The 21,833-nt window shown below is 44.1% G+C and overlaps 1 protein-coding gene across 2 annotated transcripts in view; it reads right to left on the bottom strand.

Annotated features, from left to right (window-relative positions):
* LOC144495630 (ALS2 C-terminal-like protein) overlaps window positions 1–21,833 on the bottom strand; it is a 104,780-nt gene that overhangs the window by 17,898 nt on the left and 65,049 nt on the right. For both annotated transcript variants that reach the window (XM_078215864.1, XM_078215865.1), the window contains exons 17-21: window positions 18,863–18,940; window positions 16,711–16,841; window positions 15,477–15,710; window positions 10,762–10,846; window positions 8,384–8,541 (exon numbers count right to left, since the gene is read on the bottom strand). In XM_078215864.1, the coding sequence (XP_078071990.1) occupies window positions 8,384–8,541; window positions 10,762–10,846; window positions 15,477–15,710; window positions 16,711–16,841; window positions 18,863–18,940 (686 nt within the window). The remainder of the gene's footprint in view (window positions 1–8,383; window positions 8,542–10,761; window positions 10,847–15,476; window positions 15,711–16,710; window positions 16,842–18,862; window positions 18,941–21,833) is intronic.

Below are 21,833 nucleotides of genomic sequence, written 5' to 3'. Positions count from 1 at the left end.
CAAGGTCACCCATTCCCCTTTGTTTAACTCTATCTGCATTTCTGCTGTTCCTTTCTCCCTCGAGTGCTCCTCTAGCTTCCCCTTAAATGTACTTATTTGGCTCAGCTCAACCATTTATTACAGCAGATCCCACATTCCTCCTAAATTTCCTAATTGATTTATTAGTGATCATCTTATATTTATAACCTTAGTACTGGCTTCCATCACAAGTGGAAACATTTTCTGCATGTCAATTCTATTAACCTCTTCCATAATGTCAAATACCTTTTATATCAAATCACACACAAGTCTTCCGGTTTCTAAATAAAGAGCACCAGTTTGTTCAGCTTTGCCTGACATTTATTTCACAGTTAGGGTGCTATCCTTGTGAATATTTTTTTTTTGCACTGCCTCCAGCACCTCTGTAACCTTTTTAAAATATGCAAACCAGAACTGAGTATAATAATAATCCAAGTGTGGCCTAATCAAGACAAACATAATTTGACCTCTTTTTAAAGCAACATAAGGAACTCCAGCATTTAGTTTGCTTATTTTTCCAGACATATTAAAACAGCAAATAGCCTCCAATTCTTCCTACCAAAATTCATCACCTCCGCTTGTTTATATAGAATATCATTTGTTCATTCTGCAACTTTATTCATGTCATTTACATTTTGTCACATTCTCCTTCAGTATTAATTATTCACCCCAATTTGATGTAATTTGCAAATTTTGAAATAGTATTTGATACTACTTGCTACCTTTTTCCAGTTTCAAAGAACAAAGAACAATACAGCACAGGAACAGGCCCTTCGGCCCTCCAAGCCCGTGCCGCTCCCTGGTCCAAACTAGACCATTCTTTTGTATCCCTCCATTCCCACTCCGTTCATATGGCTATCTAGATAAGTCTTAAACGTTCCCTATCTAGATAAGTCTTAAACGTTCCCGCCTCCACCACCTTGCCTGGCAGCGCATTCCAGGCCCCCACCACCCTCTGTGTAAAATATGTCCTTCTGATATCGGTGTTAAACTTCCCCCCCTTCACCTTGAACCTATGACCCCTCGTGAACGTCACCACCGACCAGGGGAAAAGCTTCCCACCGTTCACCCTATCTGCGCCTTTCATAATTTTATACACCTCTATTAAGTCTCCCCTCATCCTCCGTCTGTCCAGGGAGAACAACCCCAGTTTACCCAATCTCTCCTCATAACTAAGCCCCTCCATACCAGGCAACATCCTGGTAAACCTCCTCTGTACTCTCTCCAAAGCCTCCACGTCCTTCTGGTAGTGTGGCGACCAGAACTGGACGCAGTATTCCAAATGCAGCCGAACCAACGTTCTATACATCTGCAACATCAGACCCCAACTTTTATGCTCTATGCCCCGTCCTAGAAAGGCAAGCATGCCATATGCCTTCTTCACCACCTTCTCCACCTGTGACGTCACCTTCAAGGATCTGTGGACTTGCACACCCAGGTCCCTCTGCGTATCTACACCCTTTATGGTTCTGCCATTTATCGTGTGGCTCCTCCCTACATTATTTCTACCAAAATGCATCACTTCGCATTGATCAGGATTGAACTCCATCTGCCATTTCTTTGCCCAAATTTCCAGCCTATCTATATCCTTCTGTAGCTTCTGACAATGCTCCTCACTATCTGCAAGTCCTGCCAATTTTGTGTCGTCCGCAAACTTACTGATCACCCCAGTTACACCTTCTTCCAGATCATTTATATAAATCACAAACAGCAGAGGTCCCAATACAGAGCCCTGCGGAACACCACTAGTCACAGGTCTCCAGCCGGAAAAAGACCCTTCCACTACCACCCTCTGTCTTCTATGACCAAGCCAGTTCTCCACCCATCTAGCCACCTCCCCCTTTATCCCATGAGATCCAACCTTTTTCACCAGCCTACCATGAGGGACTTTGTCAAACGCTTTACTAAAGTCCATATAGACGACATCCACGGCCCTTCCCTCGTCAACCATGCTGGTCACTTCTTCAAAAAACTCCACCAGGTTAGTGAGGCATGACTTCCCTCTCACAAAACCATGCTGGCGATCGTTAATGAGTTTATTCCTTTCTAAATGCACATACATCCTATCTCTAAGAATCTTCTCCAACAACTTCCCCACCACGGACGTCAAGCTCACCGGCCTATAATTACCCGGGTTATCCTTCCTCCCCTTCTTAAATAACGGGACCACATTAGCTATCCTCCAATCCTCTGGGACCTCACCTGCGTCCAGTGACGAGACAAAGATTTGCGTCAGAGGCCCAGCGATTTCATCTCTCGTCTCCCTGAGCAACCTGGGATAGATTCCATCAGGCCTTGGGGATTTGTCAGTCTTTATATTCCCTAAGAAACCTAACACTTCCTCCCTTGTAATGGAGATTTTCTTCAACGGTTCAACACTCCCCTCCGAGACATTCCCAGTCAACACATCCCTCTCCTTTGTGAATACCGACGCAAAGTATTCATTTAGGATCTCCCCTACTTCTTTGGGCTCCAAGCATAATTCCCCACTTTTGTCCCCGAGAGGTCCGATTTTTTCCCTGACAACCCTTTTGTTCCTAACGTATGAATAAAATGCCTCCTTAATCCTGCCTGCCAAGGACATTTCGTGACCTTTTTTGCCCTTCTAATTCCCCGTTTGAGTTCTTTCCTACTTTCTTTGTACTCCTCCAGAGCTCCCTCCGTTTTCAGCTGCCTGGACCTAACATACGCCTCTCTTTTCTTTTTGACCAGTCCCTCAATTTCCCTGGTTATCCACGGTTCTCGAATCCTACCCTTCCTATCCTTTTTTACAGGCACATGCCTGTCCTGTAGCCCTAACTGTTCCTTAAAAGACTCCCACATGTCAGATGTGGATTTACCCTCAAACAGCCTCTCCCAATCAAGAGCTGCCAATTTCTACCTAATCCCACTAAAGTTAGCCTTCCCCCAATACAACACCTTACCCTTGGGACACCACTCATCCTTTTCCATCACTATCCTAAAGCTAACAGAATTGTGGTCACTATTTGCCACATGTTCCCCGACCGAAACTTTGAAGACCTGACCGGGCTTATTCCCCAGTACTAGGTCCAGTATAGCCCCCTCTCTAGTCGGGCTATCTACATATTGTTCCAAAGAACCCTCCTGTACGCATTTTACAAATTCCTCCCCATTCAGAGTCCCAGCTCTCAGCGATTTCGAGTCTACACCAGGGAAATTGAAGTCTCCCACTACAACAACCCTATTTTTCCTGCATCTATCCAGTTCCTCCTGACATATCCGTTCTTCCACTTCCCTTGGGCTGTTGGGGGGCCTGTAGTATACCCCCCAAAATAGTGACTGCGCCCTTCCTGTTTCTAAGCTCCACCCAGAGTGACTCATTACACGATCCCTCTGAATTGTCCTCCCTCTGCACCGCTGTAATATGCTCTCCAACTAATACTGCTACTCCCCCACCTCTTTTGGCCCCTCCTCTGTCTCACCTAAAACACTTGTACCCCGGAATATTCAGCTGCCAGTCCTGTCCCTCTTTCAACCAAGTCTCTGTCACTGCAACCACATCCAAATTCCTCGTGAGCATTAAGGCCCTAAGTTCGTCCGTCTTACCTGCTACGCTCCTTGCATTGAAGTATAAGCACTCCAGACCTCCAGGCCCAGTGAGGTCATCCTCCCCCAGAGTGCTCCTCTTCTTTTCTAGCCTTGTCCTGGCCCCAAGCTCGTCCCCAGCCTCTACACTTGTAGACCTAATATTTTGATCCCCACCCCCCTGCCATACTAGTTTAAACCCCCCCCGAACTGCACTAGCAAAACTCCCAGCCAGGATATTCGTGCCCTTCCAACTTAGTTGTGACCCGTCCTTCTTGTACAGGTGCCATCCTCTCCTGAAAACTTCCCATTGATCTAGGAAAATGAAGCCCTCCCTCCTGGACCAGTCCTTTAGCCAAGCATTCAATTGTACTAACTCCCTATTCTTAGCCTCACTGGCACGAGGGCCAGCCCAGAGCTGGCCACCCTGGAGGCCCTACTTTTTAGCCTATTTCCCAGCTCCCTGAATTGCTCTCGTAGGATCCCCCTGCTCTTCCTATCTACGTCATTTGCACCAATGTGTACAATGACATCCGTTTCTTTATCTTCCCCTTTTAAGATGCCTCCTATCCTCTTGGAGACATCCATTACCCCAGCACCAGGTAGGCAGACTACCATCCTGGAGTCCCGTTCGCACCCACAGAATCGCCTGTCCGTGCCTCTAACCGAGGCATTCCCCCACCACTATTGCTCTCCTAGCCCCTCTCTTTCCTTTCCGGGCTACAGAGCCTGACTCTGTGCCAGTGACCTGGTCACTGTGGCTTACCCCTGGAGAGTCATCCTCCTCCACACTATCCAAAACAATATACTTGTTTTGGAGGGGGACAACTACAGGTGACCCCTCCACTAATTGCTCACTCCCCTCCCCTCTCACACCTGTCGCTGAACCCTTCCTATTATGAGAGACAGCCACTGGAATACTCTCTGGTACGTTACCCTTCTGACCTTTACTCCTCCTAACTGTGACCCACGTGTCTTCCTCCCGATGCCCCGGTGTAACTAGTTCCCTATAACTCACGTCAATTATTCTCTCATTCTCCCTGACTAGACCAAGGTCAGCAATCTGCAGCTCCAGTTCCGTGACGCGGTCCCTCAGGAGCTGCAGTTCCACGCACCTGGCGCAAATGTGAACCTCCGGGAGGCTAGGTGTTTCCAGGAACTCCCACATCCCACACCGGAAGCACCGAACTGGCCTATCATGCATAGTTTCCCTTATCCTATATAGGTTTGGATAAAAATAACTTACCCTGTCGCCCTTACCGCCTAAGCCCTGTGAGCCAAAGCCCTGACAGCTTTCACTCAGCTTCCCACTCACTCCACAGCCCACTCCTGACGCTGCCCGCTGTATAGAGTGACTTTTATACTAAAAAACACAATCTCCCAGAATCCCCTGCAGCCTACTCCCACTTCCTCAGAGTTTAAACCTTTGAAAAAAGCCCGCGAAAAAACGGATTAAATAAATAAATCACAGCACTTTACTCACCCTCAGTACTCCTGCTGAGAATCTCTCCCTCTGTGCTGCACCACTTCGAACAAATGTTTCCTGTGAACTACCCATTCTGCGACAGTTTCCCTGCCTTCACATGTCTTTGTGACCTTAGTCATGAGTCTACTGTTTGGTACCTTATTAAAGCTTAATATGTAGCTCACCAAATGAAGACAGAAACATATTCCTCTGATTATGCTGTCTTGTGATATTTGCCACTTGGAAAATGGATATCTAGTTAACAATTGAAAGAACCACCACTAACTGGAAAGATAAGTAAAGAAATTTTGGGGATCTTTAGGGATAGAACCATAGAAAATTACAGCTCAGCAACAGGCCTTTTGGCCCTTCTTGTCTGTGCCGAACCATTTTTTGCCTAGTCCCACTGACCTGCACTTGGACCATATCCCTCCACACCCCTCTCATCCATGAACCCGTCCAAGTTTTTCTTAAATGTTCAAAGTGTTTAAAAGCATTTACCACTTTATCCGGCAGCTCATTCCACACTCCCACCACTCTCTGCATGAAGAAGCCCCCCCTAATATTCCCTTTAAACTTTTCTCCTTTCACCCTTAACCCATGCCCTCTGGTTTTTTTCTCCCCTAGCCTCAGCGGAAAAAGCCTGCTTGCATTCACTATCTATACCCATCAAAATCTTATACACCTCTATCAAATCTCCCCTCAATCTTCTACGCTCCAGGGAATAAAGTCCCAACCTATTCAATCTCTCTCTGTAACTCAGCTTCTCAAGTCCCGGCAACATCCTTGTGAACCTTCTCTGCACTCTTTCAACCTTATTTACATCCTTCCTGTAACTAGGTGACCAAAACTGTACACAATACTCCAAATTCGGCCTCACCAATGCCTTATATAACCTAACCATAACACTCCAACTTTTATACTCGATACTCCGATTTATAAAGGCCAATGTACCAAAGGCACTCTTTATGACCCTATCCACCTGTGACGTCACTTTTAGGGAATTCTGTACCTGTATTCCCAGATCCCTCTGTTCAACTGCACTCTTCAGAGTCCTACCATTTACCCTGTACGTTCTACTTTGGTTTGTCCTTCCAAAGTGCAATATCTCACACTTGCCTGCGCTAAATTCCATTTGCCATTTTTCAGCCCATTTTTCTAGTTGGTCCAAATCCCTCTGCAAGCTTTGAAAACCTTCCTCACTGTCCACTACACCTTCAATCTTTGTATCATCAGCAAACTTGCTGATCCAATTTACCACATTATCATCCAGATCATTGATATAGATGACAAACAACAATGGACCCAACACCGATCCCTGCGGCACACCACTAGTCACAGGCCTCCACTCAGAGAAGCAATCCTCCACAACCACTCTCTGGCTTCTTCCATTGAGCCAGTGTCTAATCCAATTTACTACCTCCCCATGTATACCTAGCGACTGAACCTTCCTAACTAACCTCCCATGAGGGACCTTGTCAAAGGCCTTGCTGAAATCCAGGTAGACAACATCCACCGCCTTCCCTTCATCCACTTTCCTGGTAACCTCCTCAAAAAACTCTAATAGATTGGTCAAACATGACCTACCACGCACAAAGCCATGTTGACTCTCCCTAATAAGTCCCTGTCTATCCAAATATTTGTAGATCCTATCCCTTATCACACCTTCCAATAACTTGCCCACCACCGACGTCAAACTTACTGGCCTATAATTTCCCGGATTTCTTTTGGAACGTTTTTTAAACAACGGAACAACATGAGCCACCCTCCAATCATCCGGCACCTCCCCTGTGAATAAATTTTAAATATGTCTGTCAGGGCCCCTGCAAGTTCAACACTAGCTTCCCTCAAGGTCCGTGGGAATACCCTGTCCGGTCCTGGGGATTTATCCACTCTGATTTGCCTCAAGACAGTGAGCACCTCCTCCCCTTTAATCTGTAAAGGTTCCATGACCTCCCTACCTGTTTGCCCTATTTCCGTAGACTCCATGCCCGTTTCCTCAGTAAATACGGATGCAAAAAAACCATTTAGTATCTCCCCCATCTCTTTTGGTTCCATACACAGTCTACCACTCTGGTCTTCAAGAGGAACAATTTTATCCCTCACTATCCTTTTGCTCCTAACATACCTATAGAAGCTCTTTGGATTTTCCTTCACTCTGTCTGCCAAAGCAACCTCATGTCTTCTTTTAGCCCTCCTGATTTCCCTCTTAAGTAGCTTCTTGCACTTTTTATACTCCTCGAGCATCTGATCTGTTCCTTGCTGCCTGTACATTTCATACAACTCTCTCTTCCTCTTAATCAGTGTTACAATCTCCCTCGAGAACCAAGGTTCCTTATTCCTATTTACTTTGCCTTTAATCCTGACAGGAACATACAAACTCTGCACTCTCAAAATTTCTCCTTTGAAGGCCTCCCACTTTCCATTTACATCCTTACCAGAGAACAGCCTGTGCCAATCCACACTTCCCAGGTCTAAAGGGAATGAGTATTTGCCCCCAGTGATTGCTTGTCACAACCTAACGCTCCCAGAACCCAACACCAAGCTCAGGACCTCAGAGAGAACCCATCAGCATTGATTTCTTAAATGCCATAAATAAGCAAGAGGAGTGGACCCCCACTCACCTGATGAAGGAGCAGCGCTCTGAAAGCTCATAATTCCAAATAAACCTGTTGGACTTTAATCCGGTGTGTAACACTTCTTACTGTGCCCACCCCAGTCCAACACCGGCATCTCCACAGCATTAACAAACACGGGATTAAACACAGGCTGTTTCTAGTCTGTGAGACTCAATACCACAGCAATTATTCTATTTACCCTTGAGCTGTCAGAAGAGCCTCACTGATGATTCATGAAACCTTCTTCCTCCTTCCACTGACCAATTCAAATACATACTCTTTCTTAGCTGGAACCGGTTCAGCTGTTGAGCTTTGGAGATCTGTCGTCAGGCTGCTCTACAACAGCAATCCTTGAGCAATGTTTCTAAGCTGGGAAACATCCAACCTTCTGGTTCCTGTTGCAGTAATAATAATCTTGCTGATTTCTTACTATCTTTCCCCATAGCAAAGCCATTCCACGTGTACACCACCCTAGTTCTCCTCATCCCAAGCCCTCGTGTCCACATTGAATTTGCTGAAAGAAATCCTGCCTTTATTAGTGAGCAATCCATACATACACTTGGGATTGACTTCAAAAAAAATAATTCTGTTTGCATGCTCAATGAAATAGTATAGAAGGTTTACCACGAAAGAATTAATCAAGGGACAAGCATTTCCATGTTCAAGCAGTTACTGCAGAAGAATTAATATTGACTACATTAGTTCAGAAAAGAAAAGTAGAAATTTAAACACTGACCTGGCCAGCTCAAAGAGTTTCTTGGCGTGGGATATGACTTCCTGCTGTGCCAGCGAGAGTAACCGTTTGTGCATACAAATCCCTGAAAACGTGTCCTGAAAAACCAGAATCAATGTCTGGAGTAATTTTCCAAGAGGATGATGAGTGGATGCAAAAGCCTAGAATGGAATTCAAATAGAACATCCTTTTTAAACTCATTTTGTCAATTCCTTGTAATCTTACAAGGTGGCAGGACAATCAATACAACGACTAAACAAAAACACAAGATCCTTAACTTTATAAATAGAATCCTGGAACATAAGGGCCAAGAGATCATATACCTTTAAAAATCACGATTTAGGTCACAGGTGGAGAATGAAGTATTCATAGAATCATGCCATGTAGAAGAGGCCCTTTGGCCCATCAAGTCTGCACTGGCACGCAAAAAACACCTGAACTCCCACCTAATCGCCAGCACTTGGCCCATAGCCTTGAATGTCATGACGCGCCAAGTGCTCATCCAGGTACTTTTTAAAGGATGTGAGACAACCCGCCTGTACCACCCTCCCAGACAGCACATTCCTTACTATCACCACCGTCCGAGTAAAAATGTATTTCCTCGCATCCCCCCAAACCGCCTGCCCCTCACCTTGAATCTATGTCCCCTCGTGACTGACCTTTCATCTAAGGGGAACAGCTGCTCCCTATCCAGTCTGTCCATGCCCCTCAATCTTGTACACCTCAATCAGGTCACCCCTCACTCTTCTCTGCTCCAACGAAAACAACCTAAGCCTATCCAACATTTCTTCATAACTTCCATCCTAGGCATACATCCTGGTGAATCACCTCTGCACCCCCTCCGATGCAAGCACATCCTTCCTATGTGGCAACCAGAACTGCACATTGTACTCTAGCTGTGGCCTCACCAAAGTTCTATACAACTCCAACATGACTTCCCTGCTTTTGTAACATCTGTCTCAATCGATAAAGGCCAGAAGTCCCATATGCCTTTTTCATCACCCTACCAACATGCCCTTCCATGCTTTCAGCAAGATGCCAAGGCTTTGGAAAGAATGCAGAGGTTTACTAGAATAATACCAAGACTTAATATTGACAGACAAGAGAAGCGGTGCATTCTCTTTAAGAACAGAGTCACAGGAATATTTAATAAACATATTAAAAAATTATGAAGGGTTTTCATAGAGTAAATAAGAGCAACTAATCAGCTATTCCTTTGAAAGAGCTTGCATAGGCACAATGGGTTGAATGTCAACCTGCTGTGTTGAAACATTCTATTGTTCCATGTGATCCTAGGCACTAGCTCAGGCAATATTTCCCTGATAATGGCAGTGTGCAGCTCTCGCTCTGGAGACTTGGTCACGTTATCCAGGATTACAGAGGTTGACAATTCAGTGTGGCACTGGGAATGTAATGAAACAATGCTTCAAGTCCTCTCAGGCAGATGCAAAAGGTCCTGCAGCATCTTTAGAAGAACAGGAACATTCCACTGGGCCAATATTTAGCCCTCAAACAATGTAATTGAAGAGGTCATCTGGTTATCACCACCTTGTTGTTTGTGGGACCTTGCAAATTGTCTACCACATCGGGCAGCACGGTGGCAAAGTGGTTAGCACTGCTGGCTCACAGCGCCAGGGACCCGAGTTCAATTCCGGCCTCAGGTAACTGTCTGTGTGGAATTTGCACATTCTCCCCGTGTCTGCATGAGTTTCCTCCGGGTGCTCCAGTTTCCCCTCTCAGTCCAAAAATGTTAAGTTGATTGGACAAGGTAAATTGCCCCTTAGTCTCAGGAAGATTAGCAGGGTAAATAGGTGGGGTTACAGGGATAGGGCCTGGGTGGGATTGCTGTTGGTGTAGGCTTGATAGGCTGAAAGCCCTCCTTCTGTAGGGATTTTATTATAAATTTTTTAAAAAGACATTTATAAAGCAGCTTTCACAATCACCAGTGAAAGCCCCAAACTGCTTTGGAGCTAGCCATTGCTACAATGTAGGGAACATGACATCTAATTTGGATACAATAAGCTCCCACAAACAGCAATGTGCTAATGAGCAGATAACCTGTTCACGTGATGTTGACTGAGGGATAAATATAGGCTAGGGCATCGGGTATAATGCTTCTCTGAGATAGTGCCATGGGATCTTTTATGTTCACCTGAGGCAGGTGGCATCTCCAACAGTACAGCACTCCCCCAGTGTCAGCCACTCTTGCTCTAGTCCTGGAGTGGGACTTATACCCACAATCTTATGGCTCAGAGTTGTGTGTTCTACCAACTGAGCTCTGGCTAATATTTGGATTGCGACAGTGATTACACTTTTAAAAAAGTCATTGTGAAATATAAATGCAAATTTGTCCTTTAATTGCATTCATCTCCATGTTTTACCTTAGTCAGGTACTCTTTCAACTGTTGTCCCTTAGCCAAGTCACACTGGTTTGATGCAAGTTCCTCAGAGGTAGCACCATTTGGCCTAGAAGAGAAGGAAATAAGTGATTAAAAAGAATGCTTGGGCAAAGGGAGGAAAGAACTGATAATCCCAGGTCTTGGCCCACTCACCCAAACCAAAGTCCAACCTTTTCTGAGGGGCTTTATGCCCATTTCTCTTTTTATATCATGCAATAATGTACAAAGAAATTTTGCTATTCTCAACTCATTGATTATCAACATTCAGGTGCTTCCTCTGTTTATTTACAATTAGAAGTCTCACAACACCAGGTTAAAGTCCAACAAGTTTATTTGGAATCACGAGCTTTCAGAGTGCTGCCCCTTCATCAGGTGAGTGAAGGAGCAGCGCTTCGAAAGCTTGTGATTCCAAATAAACCTGTTGGACTTTAACCTGGTGTTGTGAGACTTCTTACTGTGCCTACCCCAGTCCAATGCCGGCATCTCCACATCGTATTTACAATTGTTTCTGGTATTCTAAACTTGCTCTGTTCAGAAGCATGCAGCTTTGTAAATACACCTGATCTCGCTAGGGATTCAAGGGCCCACACAACACCAGATCTGCTTGGATTCACAGATTGCCCAAGAGTCTACAGTATAAACAGCAGACACAAGAATGCACTGCCATTCCAAATTTGAACTTAAAACCATAACACTAAGGCATCCACTCAATGGGAGTGTAGTTGGGAAAATTTGAAGAGGACACCATTGTGTCTAATTCATGATTCTCCTGATTTAATGGCCATAACATATCCTGAAATTTAATTTAAACTAGATTAGTGCCCTGTTGGTGTTCAGTCAGGAATATCCTTGGATTCAGTATCTACTTTAAAATATGAAGTCAGGTCATCGGATTTACTTTGTTGTAGTCCCTTATTTCTGGAATCAGCCCTCAGATATATGTTGGAGCTCCAAAGACCGGGAAGGGTCCAGCCTGGAGGGTTGTAGAGGCCATAACCACATTCTGTCCATATTGTGACAGTGACATGCCACAACATCTCTAGGGCACCATTTAAGGGTAGCATCTGCCATGAAGATCCTGGTCCAACAGTTTGTCCCGGAAATGCACTCAGACCTTCACACCATCACTACAGCCATGAGTGGGGTCCATCAGTGGCTCTGCAAGAGGTGGACGGGGGACCTTGATCTGCCCCCAAGACCCCTTCTTCTCAAGGAGTTAGGGTGGGGCCCTTGGCCATCTGCAGGGTGGAGCAGCATCAATCAGATTCTCCTGGGACATCCAGCCACCTCAGGTCCCCTCTACCTCTGACCCCAGTAACTCCAGCTGCTCAGGCCGAGGAGGGTTTACTCTGCCCCACAGCAGGGGAACCAGGTCTCAACCCTCCAGACGACACCCACCAAGTTCATCACAGACAACAGGTCATTTGGCTGCCTCCACCTCTGCTACAGATGTTGGGGTTGCATCTATACATAGTGGTAGAGCAAGAAAAATTAATAAATATGGAGAACATAATGGTGGCATGTTCACTCATTTTTATGTACTTTGCATATCTGTAACTGTATTTTCCTTACCTGAAAGTCTTATTAAGTGAATGGCTCTTCTATCTGATGCAGTGCTCCGAGGTCATACCAGTGTAATAGATACCCCCACTCCTCACTTATCTCCCATCGTGTCCCTCTGGTCTATGATGTCTCTGTAGAATCAGTCTGTCCACAGCAGTGACATGGGCAAAGCCTGATGCTCTATCAACATGGTGATTGGACAATGTATATCTTAGACTTGATGTGGAGATGCTGGGGTTGGACTGGGGTAAACACAGTAAGAAGTTTAACAACACCAGGTTAAAGTCCAACAGGTTTATTTGGTAGCAAAAGCCACAAGCTTTCGGAGCCTTCAGCTCCTTCTTCAGGTAAGTGGGAATTCTGTTCATAAACAGGGCATAAAAAGACACAAACTCAATTTACAGAATAATGGTTGGAATGCAAATACTTACAGCTAATCAAGTCTTAAAGGTACAAACAAGGTGAGTGGAGAGAGCATTAAGACAGGTTAAAGAGATGTGTATTGTCTCCAGACAGATTACAGATATCTGTAATCCCCACAGTTTGCCTGGACTTGCAGAGTCTCACTGGCTGTCCTGTCTGGAGACAATACACATCTCTTTAACCTGTCTTAATGCTCTCTCCACTCACATTGTTTGTACCTTTAAGACTTGATTAGCTGTAAGTATTCGCATTCCAACCATTATTCTGTAAATTGAGTTTGTGTCTTTTTATGCCCTGTTTGTGAACAGAATTCCCACTCTCCTGAAGGAGGAGCTTAAGGCTCCGAAAGCTTGTAGCTTTTGCTACCAAATAAACCTGTTGGACTTTAACCTGGTGTTGTTAAACTTCTTACTATCTTAGACTTGTCAGAGAATGATGTCATGTGGCTTCCTGAGTAAAAACTTTGCAGTTTTGTTTATTCTCCTGATGCTGCTGTGGATCTTTTAGGTTTTAATCGTGAGTTGCAGTGAGTCATTCTAACAATGGCCTCCATGTAATGTTTGTCAGGCTTGAGCGTGGATTACATGACTGCGTATAGTTAGATATCACCCCTATAGCAGTTCCCAATCTCCACCTGTATGATGCAGAGCTATGAGTCTAACCAGCACTTGGTAACTCCTGGAATGTCTGCCAGACAAGTTCAGAGGTGTTTCATGATGCGAGTTCAGAGGTCATGATGCTGGCCTATTAAACAGGAAGTTGCTGGTTTGCACCTAACGGTCTGGTTAGCGTGGCTTGACAGAATCCATGAGCTAGCTCTCCGAAGGGCAACCGGCACGGCTATCTGTTCATCAAAGTGCTATCAGTGTCCCAGGCTTCCTTGTGTATAACTACAACTGCAGGAATTAAACTGTGGAGGTTTCAAATGGGATCAGAGCAAAGCTCCTGTACAACTAATGTGTGCACTTCATTATCAACAAAGTTACTAAATCCTAAAGGTTCTAGGAAGCATGTGGAAAGGGGTCAGACATTACTCTCCCTCTAAATGACCTAGCTGGCTTTTGCTTGCTACTATTGGAGAAGATGGTGAGCTTGCCTCTACATCCTACTATTTTGCAGCATTGTTGCACCGTATTGGCCATAAAGTGCAAGGGGATGGCTAAACGAGTGGCATGTTGGATTTCCACCCCTCATTGAGGAGGAAGTCCCGCCCTCAGGAGTTCCCAGTCAATCCGAATGGCCAACAACTCCATCAATCCCACGATTGGCAAAGGGCAGCCACAGAGAGCATAACCCAGCCTCTTCCTCCCCACCCCTTGGAAGAACTTGGTAAAAATGATAAATTGACCTCAATGACCCACGCCAAATGTTTTATTGCATGGGCAGCATTTTATCAGGATCTATTGGTAACAAGCCTAATTGACCGTTGAGTATTTAAATGAATATGGCGAGTGGGCTGCCCATTTTGTATTATGCGGGTGAGCTTGGGGGTGGATAGGAGGGTAGTGGGGTGGGTACACGTCCTATTTTAAGTGCCACTCCCACCCAAAACACAATTGTCAGCAGGACAGCTTGTAATGTGACTTTTTTCAACTCCGCAGAAATTCATGAGGAAAATCTCTCATGATAGGCCAAAGGTGACACTTTGAAGTGTTTATAATCAAGAAAAATGAAGGCGATTGGCAAAGGAAATAGTTCATCATGACAATTAGTCACATGTTCTCACTATGGCAGGGGCATAAATTAATAATGAGAAATTTGACCATGAACAAAGTCAAGCAGGATCAAACTATAGTGAGAAAATTGTGGAATAAGTTGCTTAGAGGGGTCTTTGCAGTGTTCAGTACAAATGTATTCAAGGTACACTGATGATTTAATGAACAATATCCTCTTTCAAATTCAATCTCAGGGTGTGAACATCATTGGTAAGGCTGGCATTTATGTTCTATTCTTAATACAACTGAGTGGCCTGTTGGGATATCAGAGGTCATCTGAGAGTCAGCTACATTGGCATGGACTGGAGTCACGTATGGACCAGATTGGGTAAGGATGGCAGATGTCCTTGCTTAAAGTACACAATAAACTATAATAGCCCTCGGTGTCTTTTTACTTCCAGATTTATTTTTACTAATGGAATTCACAAAAATGCCATGATTTGAACTAAATTTTCTGGACTATTATCGAAGCCCTTGGATTACTAGGACAGTGCACATAACCATTACAATAACTGGAGCAACCATCACAACTGGCCCAAACTAGCCATCTTGGACACCTGCATAAGGGTTTCCAAAGTGGAATATTGGGCATATTTATTGACCATAAGAAATTGGAGATAAAGTGGGCATTTGGGCCCTTGAACCTGCTCTGCCAGTCAATAGGATGATGGCTGATCTTCTACCTCAATGTATTCCTGCATTATCCTCATGGCACTAATTCCCTTAGTGCCCAAAACTCTATCAACCTTTCTCTTGAATATAAGGGAGGGGTGGTGTGGGGATGGGGGGGGAACCAATAACTTCTGATCATTGTTCAGTGACCACTGCTGTAACATACAGGTTTACCAGGCAAGGACAGAATCAGGCTAAGCTGTGATGTATTCTGCAGTCAAATAGCCTAGTGACACACTGCCTGGCCAGATATTCTAACAGAAGTCATACACCAACACCTTCAGGGAAGGAAAGAGAAAAGTATTGGTGGACAAGGGAAATTACCTGCTGCAAGACAGGAAATCAAGAGGGTCCTCAGTAGAATGTTCCATCACAGTTTCCACTTTTGTCGTTATTGGCCTACTCTTCAGATTTTTCCGTTTTTCTCTGTTTTTTGAATAAAACCCGAGGAAAGACTCCACTGAAGTTTCATCAGAGCCAGAGTTAAGGAAATCCGTAAACTGGTCATAGATTCCCTGCCATCGATCTTTAGCTGGGATTATGTGGCTGCCTAATTGCCTAGAATGAAAACAAATTGTCACATGAAACCGCCTCCTAAATTTGACACTAATAGACAAGAGAAATACTGCAGACGTTGGAAATCTGAAATAAAATTACTAAGAGCTCAGGCCTGACAGCATCTGTGCAGAGAGAAACAAAAATAATGGCTGGAATCTTCCCCATCTGTTTTACCCTTGCAACCTTTGCTCAGCCATTGCTCCACCCTTCCTTGGTCTTCCTCCACACAATTTGCACTGCCATCACCCAGTCTCAAGTACAAGCTGGCATAAAACTTCATCGTTCACGAGACGATTTCCATTTTGGTTCCCCAATTGATCCCATCTTTCTATTGAGTATCCTTTTATAACTTGTGTTTATAAAAGAAGCTTGGATTCCCCTTTGCATTACCTGCTAATAGTCCCATATTTAGCCAACTACTCCCTTTTTTCAGTTCTCCACTACTTGCTATATTCTTTGTAGTGCTCCATTGAATTATGAGCCTGACATTTATCATAAAGTTGTTCTGTTTCATTTTAACCAATATATATTTAGTCATCCAGGAAGCTTAACTTTTAATATCTTTCCTTCCCTTTTTCTATGTTTCTATAAAAGCAGAATTAGGCTATTGAGTTGGATGATCAGCCATAATCTTAGAAGATAGGAGCAGGGGGAGGCCATTTGGCCCTTTGAGTCTGCTCCGTCATTCATTATGTTTCTATGAAATGTGTCTGTCCTGCGCTCAAAATATCCGCCCTTTGAGGGCTTCCAATTGTTCATTTACTTCGTCTGCCAATCTTTGTTGTCAATTAACCTGGGCCAGATACCTTTTCAACCCATTGAAAAGAACTCTCCGTGAGTTGAATATTTTCGCATTTGACTTTTGCTTAACCGTAGTCACAAGAATCATTGTAGATACCGAACTTGTTGCAACGTAAGGGAATTTAATCAAGTTGATTTTGCCACAAACAAGCTGTGGAAGTTTGTCACTGCATGCTAAGTTTGGACAATTCACACTCACATTTTGCTGGTGATTAAAGGGTTTAACTCCTCGGTGGGTTTGCAGAATGTTCCATTGGTCTTCAAGCCACTTCCCCATTTGTTGCTGAACAAGCCCTCTATCATATATCCATTACTAAAGGTGAGTTTTCCCTGGAACAAAACAATTGCATATTAGTGCATTACTTATGGGCTTGGAATTTGTTTTTACACTTTGATACAAGTGCATGGCTTGCTCGGCCATTTCAGGAGTCAAATGAGAGTCAACCACATTGCTGTGGGTCTGTAGTCACAAGTAGGCCAGACTGGGCAAAGACAACAGGTTTGCTTCCCTGAAGAATTTAAAAGTGAATCAGTTAGGTTGTCATGACAATCCGGTCGTTCATAGTCACCATTATGCAGGTAATCTTTTTATTCCAGATTTATTAAATAAATTTAAATTTCAACAGCTGCTGTTGTGGGATTTGAACTCATGTCTCCAGGAAATAGGCCTCAGGATTACTGGTCCAGTAACATAACCACCACCATTTACCATTAACTCAGCATGTTTTCCAATCTCTCATCATAATTTTAACCGAAGATGAGCTCCCAGTGAAATGCTGGTTATGGTATATTTCGAGGGGGGGGGGGGGTTTCATTGCTCTGTATAAGTTACACCAGGCTATCTCTACAACTCCTATGGAATCGAGAATCACAAATCAACATATCAGTCGGGGCTATTTCTCTCCAACTACCCAGAAATTCTATAGTCACTTCTCATCTCTGGACCTTCATTACAATACAGTTGTCCATTCAATTTACCCAAAATGTTTAAACCTGCTCAGAAGCAATCTGGAAGTAAGACAATGAACAAAATAGTAGAAATAAACAACAGTCTCATCAGCAGCTGGAAAGAGAAAAGAGAAGTTAGCGTCTGGAGTAGGAAGAGCTTTATTCTTCAGAGCCCTCTTTCCAGGTGCTGACCATCCTGTGATAGCATTTACAGCTTTTCTCCTCCTCATGTAACCTTACAAAATTAGGCCCCTTTGTCATCGTCAGTGCGAAGAATGGAACTGAGGTTGATAGTTCAAACTACCTGTTCTAAATCATCTTCCAACCAATAATGCCTCCCTGCCTTCATTTCTAATTTTCTCTTCTTGTTCCTAGTTTCCTGATTCACAGCAATGTGTGGGGCCCTAACCTACATTAACTTACACAAGTGATTATTCTACAACAGTGGTTCTGTACTGATAATAGACTTCCGTCTGTGAATTCCACCTCAGCTACCTTATGTTACCTGTTCCTCAGCCAGTGCTCAAACACTTTGTTCTTCAAAGTAGATCACACAAAGAAACATTGATCATTTTGATGAGGGCATTATGAGTCAACCACACAGCAGAATCATACCGAGGACAGGTCAGAGAGGAGTAACAGGTTTCCTTGTCTGAAAGGCATTGCTGCATCAGTTGGGTTTTTTTGAAAATTCAAAGGTATATTGCTATCCCTGGTGCCACCCCACAGACTTATTGAACTTAGTTCATCTACGTGGCATTATTGGGATTTAAATGTACAACGTCCAGGTTCCAAGTATAGGGTCATAATTACCCACATCAAGTCCCTTTCATCCACTTACCTATCCAAATGTTCCCGATTCCTCAGCAGGCTTCCCCCATTGCTCTTGAGCTCTTCAAGAGGGCTTGCTTTTATTTCTAGGGCTTCCAAAAGCCACACCACCACACCAAAGTAGTGTGCGGAATAAAATACCAGTTTCCTGTGGTCCTCTCAATGGGGGCCCTGACCTTGGAAGAGCCGTGTTGTTTTCCACACAAAGCCCTCCCAACCCACTAAAATATCATGGGGTCAGCAAGACAGAAGAAAATTATTTTTCCTGCAAAAGAAAATCGATCTTCAGCATTTAGTGAACCGATTCTCATTTCCCTCGGAAACAGAAATCCAGCTCAGGGTGTGCATATTATAGATGAGACCAATTTTACCGATTGATTGAAAACCTCAGAGCACAATCTCCAAATTCCCAGCACGTGTTTCTTTGTGTATAAGACCTTCTTCGTACATAAAACGACTTTCTCTACACGTGAGCCACTGGTTTCTTTTATTATATTCCAGCCTTGGTATGACTCATTATTCAATGTACAATTAAACAACCTGTTTATTAGCGTGGATACTGAAGCTCCTACCTTTCCAGTTAGAACCAGCTCCTCTGTGAACTCTCCTTCATAGGCAGAGTCATCCTCTGACAGAATTGTTCCAGGACCCTGGCAATTGTATGGAAAGCAAATAAAATTTTGGTCAGCTATGGAATGGAGATCCTTCAAAAGGAAAGAAAAGAACTCAAGACCAGGCCAAACAGCTGAAGCCATAAACTGAAACTGGCAAAACTGTGGGTTGTTTCCAAATCTACACTGAATTCTTCAAGCACCTTAGCCCCATGACAACAAAACAATTTGAAGAAATTGAAGTTGGGTGAATTAATACTCAGAGTGAAAGAGGTCTGCATTAAGCCTCAGCATTATTCTCAAAGTATAATCTGCTCAGATTCAGGCAAGGTTCTTTTCTTCTTTTTGGAAAATCATGTTGTATAAGCCTTTCGTTAGGCCACATCTGGAACAGTGTACAATTCTGGTCACCACACTACCGGAAGGATGTTGATGCATTGGAAAGGATGCGGAATAGATTTATCAGAATGTTGCCTGGTTTGGAGGATATGGACTATGAAGAAAGGTTGAGCAAACTTGGATTGTTTTCATTGGAGCGTCGGAGGATTAGGGGTGACCTGAAATAGGTTTACAAGATTATGACAAGCTTGGAGAGAGTGGATAGTCAGAGTCGAAGGGTCAATTACTCAGGGGCATAGATTGAGAATGAGGGGGAAAAAGATGGAAGGGGCAAGTTTCTCAGAGGCTGGTGAATACACTGCCGGAGGTGGTGGTGGAAGCAGATTCTGTAACAATGTTCAAGAGGCATCTGGATAGATACACGAATAGGGAATAGAGGGATACGGACCATGAAGAGGCAAAAAAAATAGTGGATTAGAGGGGCATCTGTGTCGGCACAGGGCTTGTTCCTGTGCTGTTCTTTGTCCACTGTCCCAAATACTCCGGCAAGTTAGATACAAGTAAAACACTGTCCACACTGCGCCAAGACTGCCAGATCAACAATAGCATGGGTTAATTGAAGGAGTTATTCTGTCTGAGCTTGACATTTCTGGGACATTAAGGAGAGCCAGCTACAAACAAAGGGCCACTTGCCATCTGTAAAATGCTGGGTACTCTCTATGCATGGGAGGGGCATTAGGCAGAGGGGTTTGAATTTATTTACAAATGTTACTGTGGCCTCCCCATCAGTACATGTTCCAAATAGATGCTGGTCAGCTTGGTGCTACTCAGGCGCTCATTGTACAACCAAATGAACTTACTGGACAATGTGCATATTGGTACCTTTGCTACTCAATGAGCATCTCAGCCTTGGTGTCTGATTTTCTATGGCTCAATCTGTTTCAGTCACTCACCATCATCTTATCTTTCCCTAATGTCTTAACATGTTCTGCTTCCAATATACTGCACCATAAAGATTTGCTTTGTGATCTAGCGGGTGATGCTATTGAAAATAAAACTTCAGGTAGGCCCACAACAGCAAGATAGAAGCCATAGAGTCAGAGGTATACAACATGGAAACAGGCCCTTAGGCTCAACTAGGGCAGCACGGTAGCACAGTGGTTAGCACTGCTGCTTCACAGCTCCAGGGACCTGGGTTTGAATCTCGGCTCAGGTCACTGTCTGTGTGGAGTTTGCACATTCTCCATGTCTGCGTGGGTTTCCTCCCACAGTCCAAAGATGTGCGGGCTAGGTTGATTGGCCATTCTAAATTGCCTCTTAGTGTCCCTGGGATGCATAGGTTAGAGGGATTAGTGGGTAAATATGTAGGGATATAGGGATAGGGCCTGGGTGGGATTGTGGTTGGTTTAGACTCGATGGGCCGAATGGCCTCTTTCTGCACTGTAGGATTCTATGAATCTATGATTGTCCATGCCACCCTTTTGTTTTTAAACCCCAAAGCAAGCCAAACTCAAATCATTCCACTAGCCCCTCGGAGATGATGTTGAGAGCCAAACTCTCTTGTTACAGAAACAACCAAGAAGCAGGACAAGTCTGTTTACAGATTTACACATGTAATCTGTGGAGATTCACAATTTATTGGATGATGGGCAAAATTCTAATCCAATTAGAGACGAATATCTTGCTCTGCATAAACAGCCATTGAAGAAAAAAGTTTGTTCCACTAGATACAGAAGACCAACTAACTGCCTCCAAAGCAAATCTCCTACTGCATTAGTGGGACATTTGCTGTGCATTTTTTAATCACCCGAATGCATTTTACACAATGAATTACTCCTTAAAACGTCGTGTTCTAAGCAAACGTGAATACCATTTTCTGTGAGGAGATGATTAACTAATCTGGTAGAAAACCAGACCTTAAACATTTCTGGGCCTCTCTTTGACACATCAAGTACAGGATAACAGGGCATCCAGTTACTGATCATCTCAAAGCAGACCCCATCTCAAAATCCCCAGGCTCAGCTCTGTTGCATATTGCTGGGATAGGACAAAGATTAGAGTCTGGCTAGAAACTGATCATTCGGACTGCTGCCCGGGTGGAAGGAAATCTTTATAGAGAGAGTGCAGAATAGGCTTGCAGGCGCTTTCGAGGGGAAAACCCAGAAGCCATGCCATCTGCGAAAGGAACGGAACAACATAATGTGGAGGCGTTATTGTGATCTGATAAAGGAGGGTTTCCATCCCTGGAGTGGTCGGAGAAAAGAAACTCATCTGCGCATATGTCAGTGAGCATCAGTGTCATGTCAAAGGTCTGTCGGAAGAAGTTTAATCACCTTGCAAAGGCAATAAAGGTCAAGAAAGAAAGAACTTGCATTTATTTAACAATCTCAGGATGAAAGTACTTCACAGCCAATAGCATACTTTGGAAATTCAGCCAGTGTCTCTGTTGTAAGATATACAACTAGATAATCTATTTTTGTCATGTTCTTTGAGGGATAAACATTGACCGGACACCAGGGATAACTACCCTGTTCTTCCTCAAACCATCAGTCCAAGAGCAGACTGAGCCTCTGTTTAACAAGGTGAGGAGAGG

Source organism: Mustelus asterias, chromosome 7, assembly GCF_964213995.1.
Source record: "Mustelus asterias chromosome 7, sMusAst1.hap1.1, whole genome shotgun sequence".
Taxonomy (NCBI): Eukaryota; Metazoa; Chordata; class Chondrichthyes; order Carcharhiniformes; family Triakidae; genus Mustelus; species Mustelus asterias.
The sequence above is the reverse complement of the archived record's forward strand: the minus strand, read 5'-3'. Positions and strand labels throughout refer to the sequence as shown.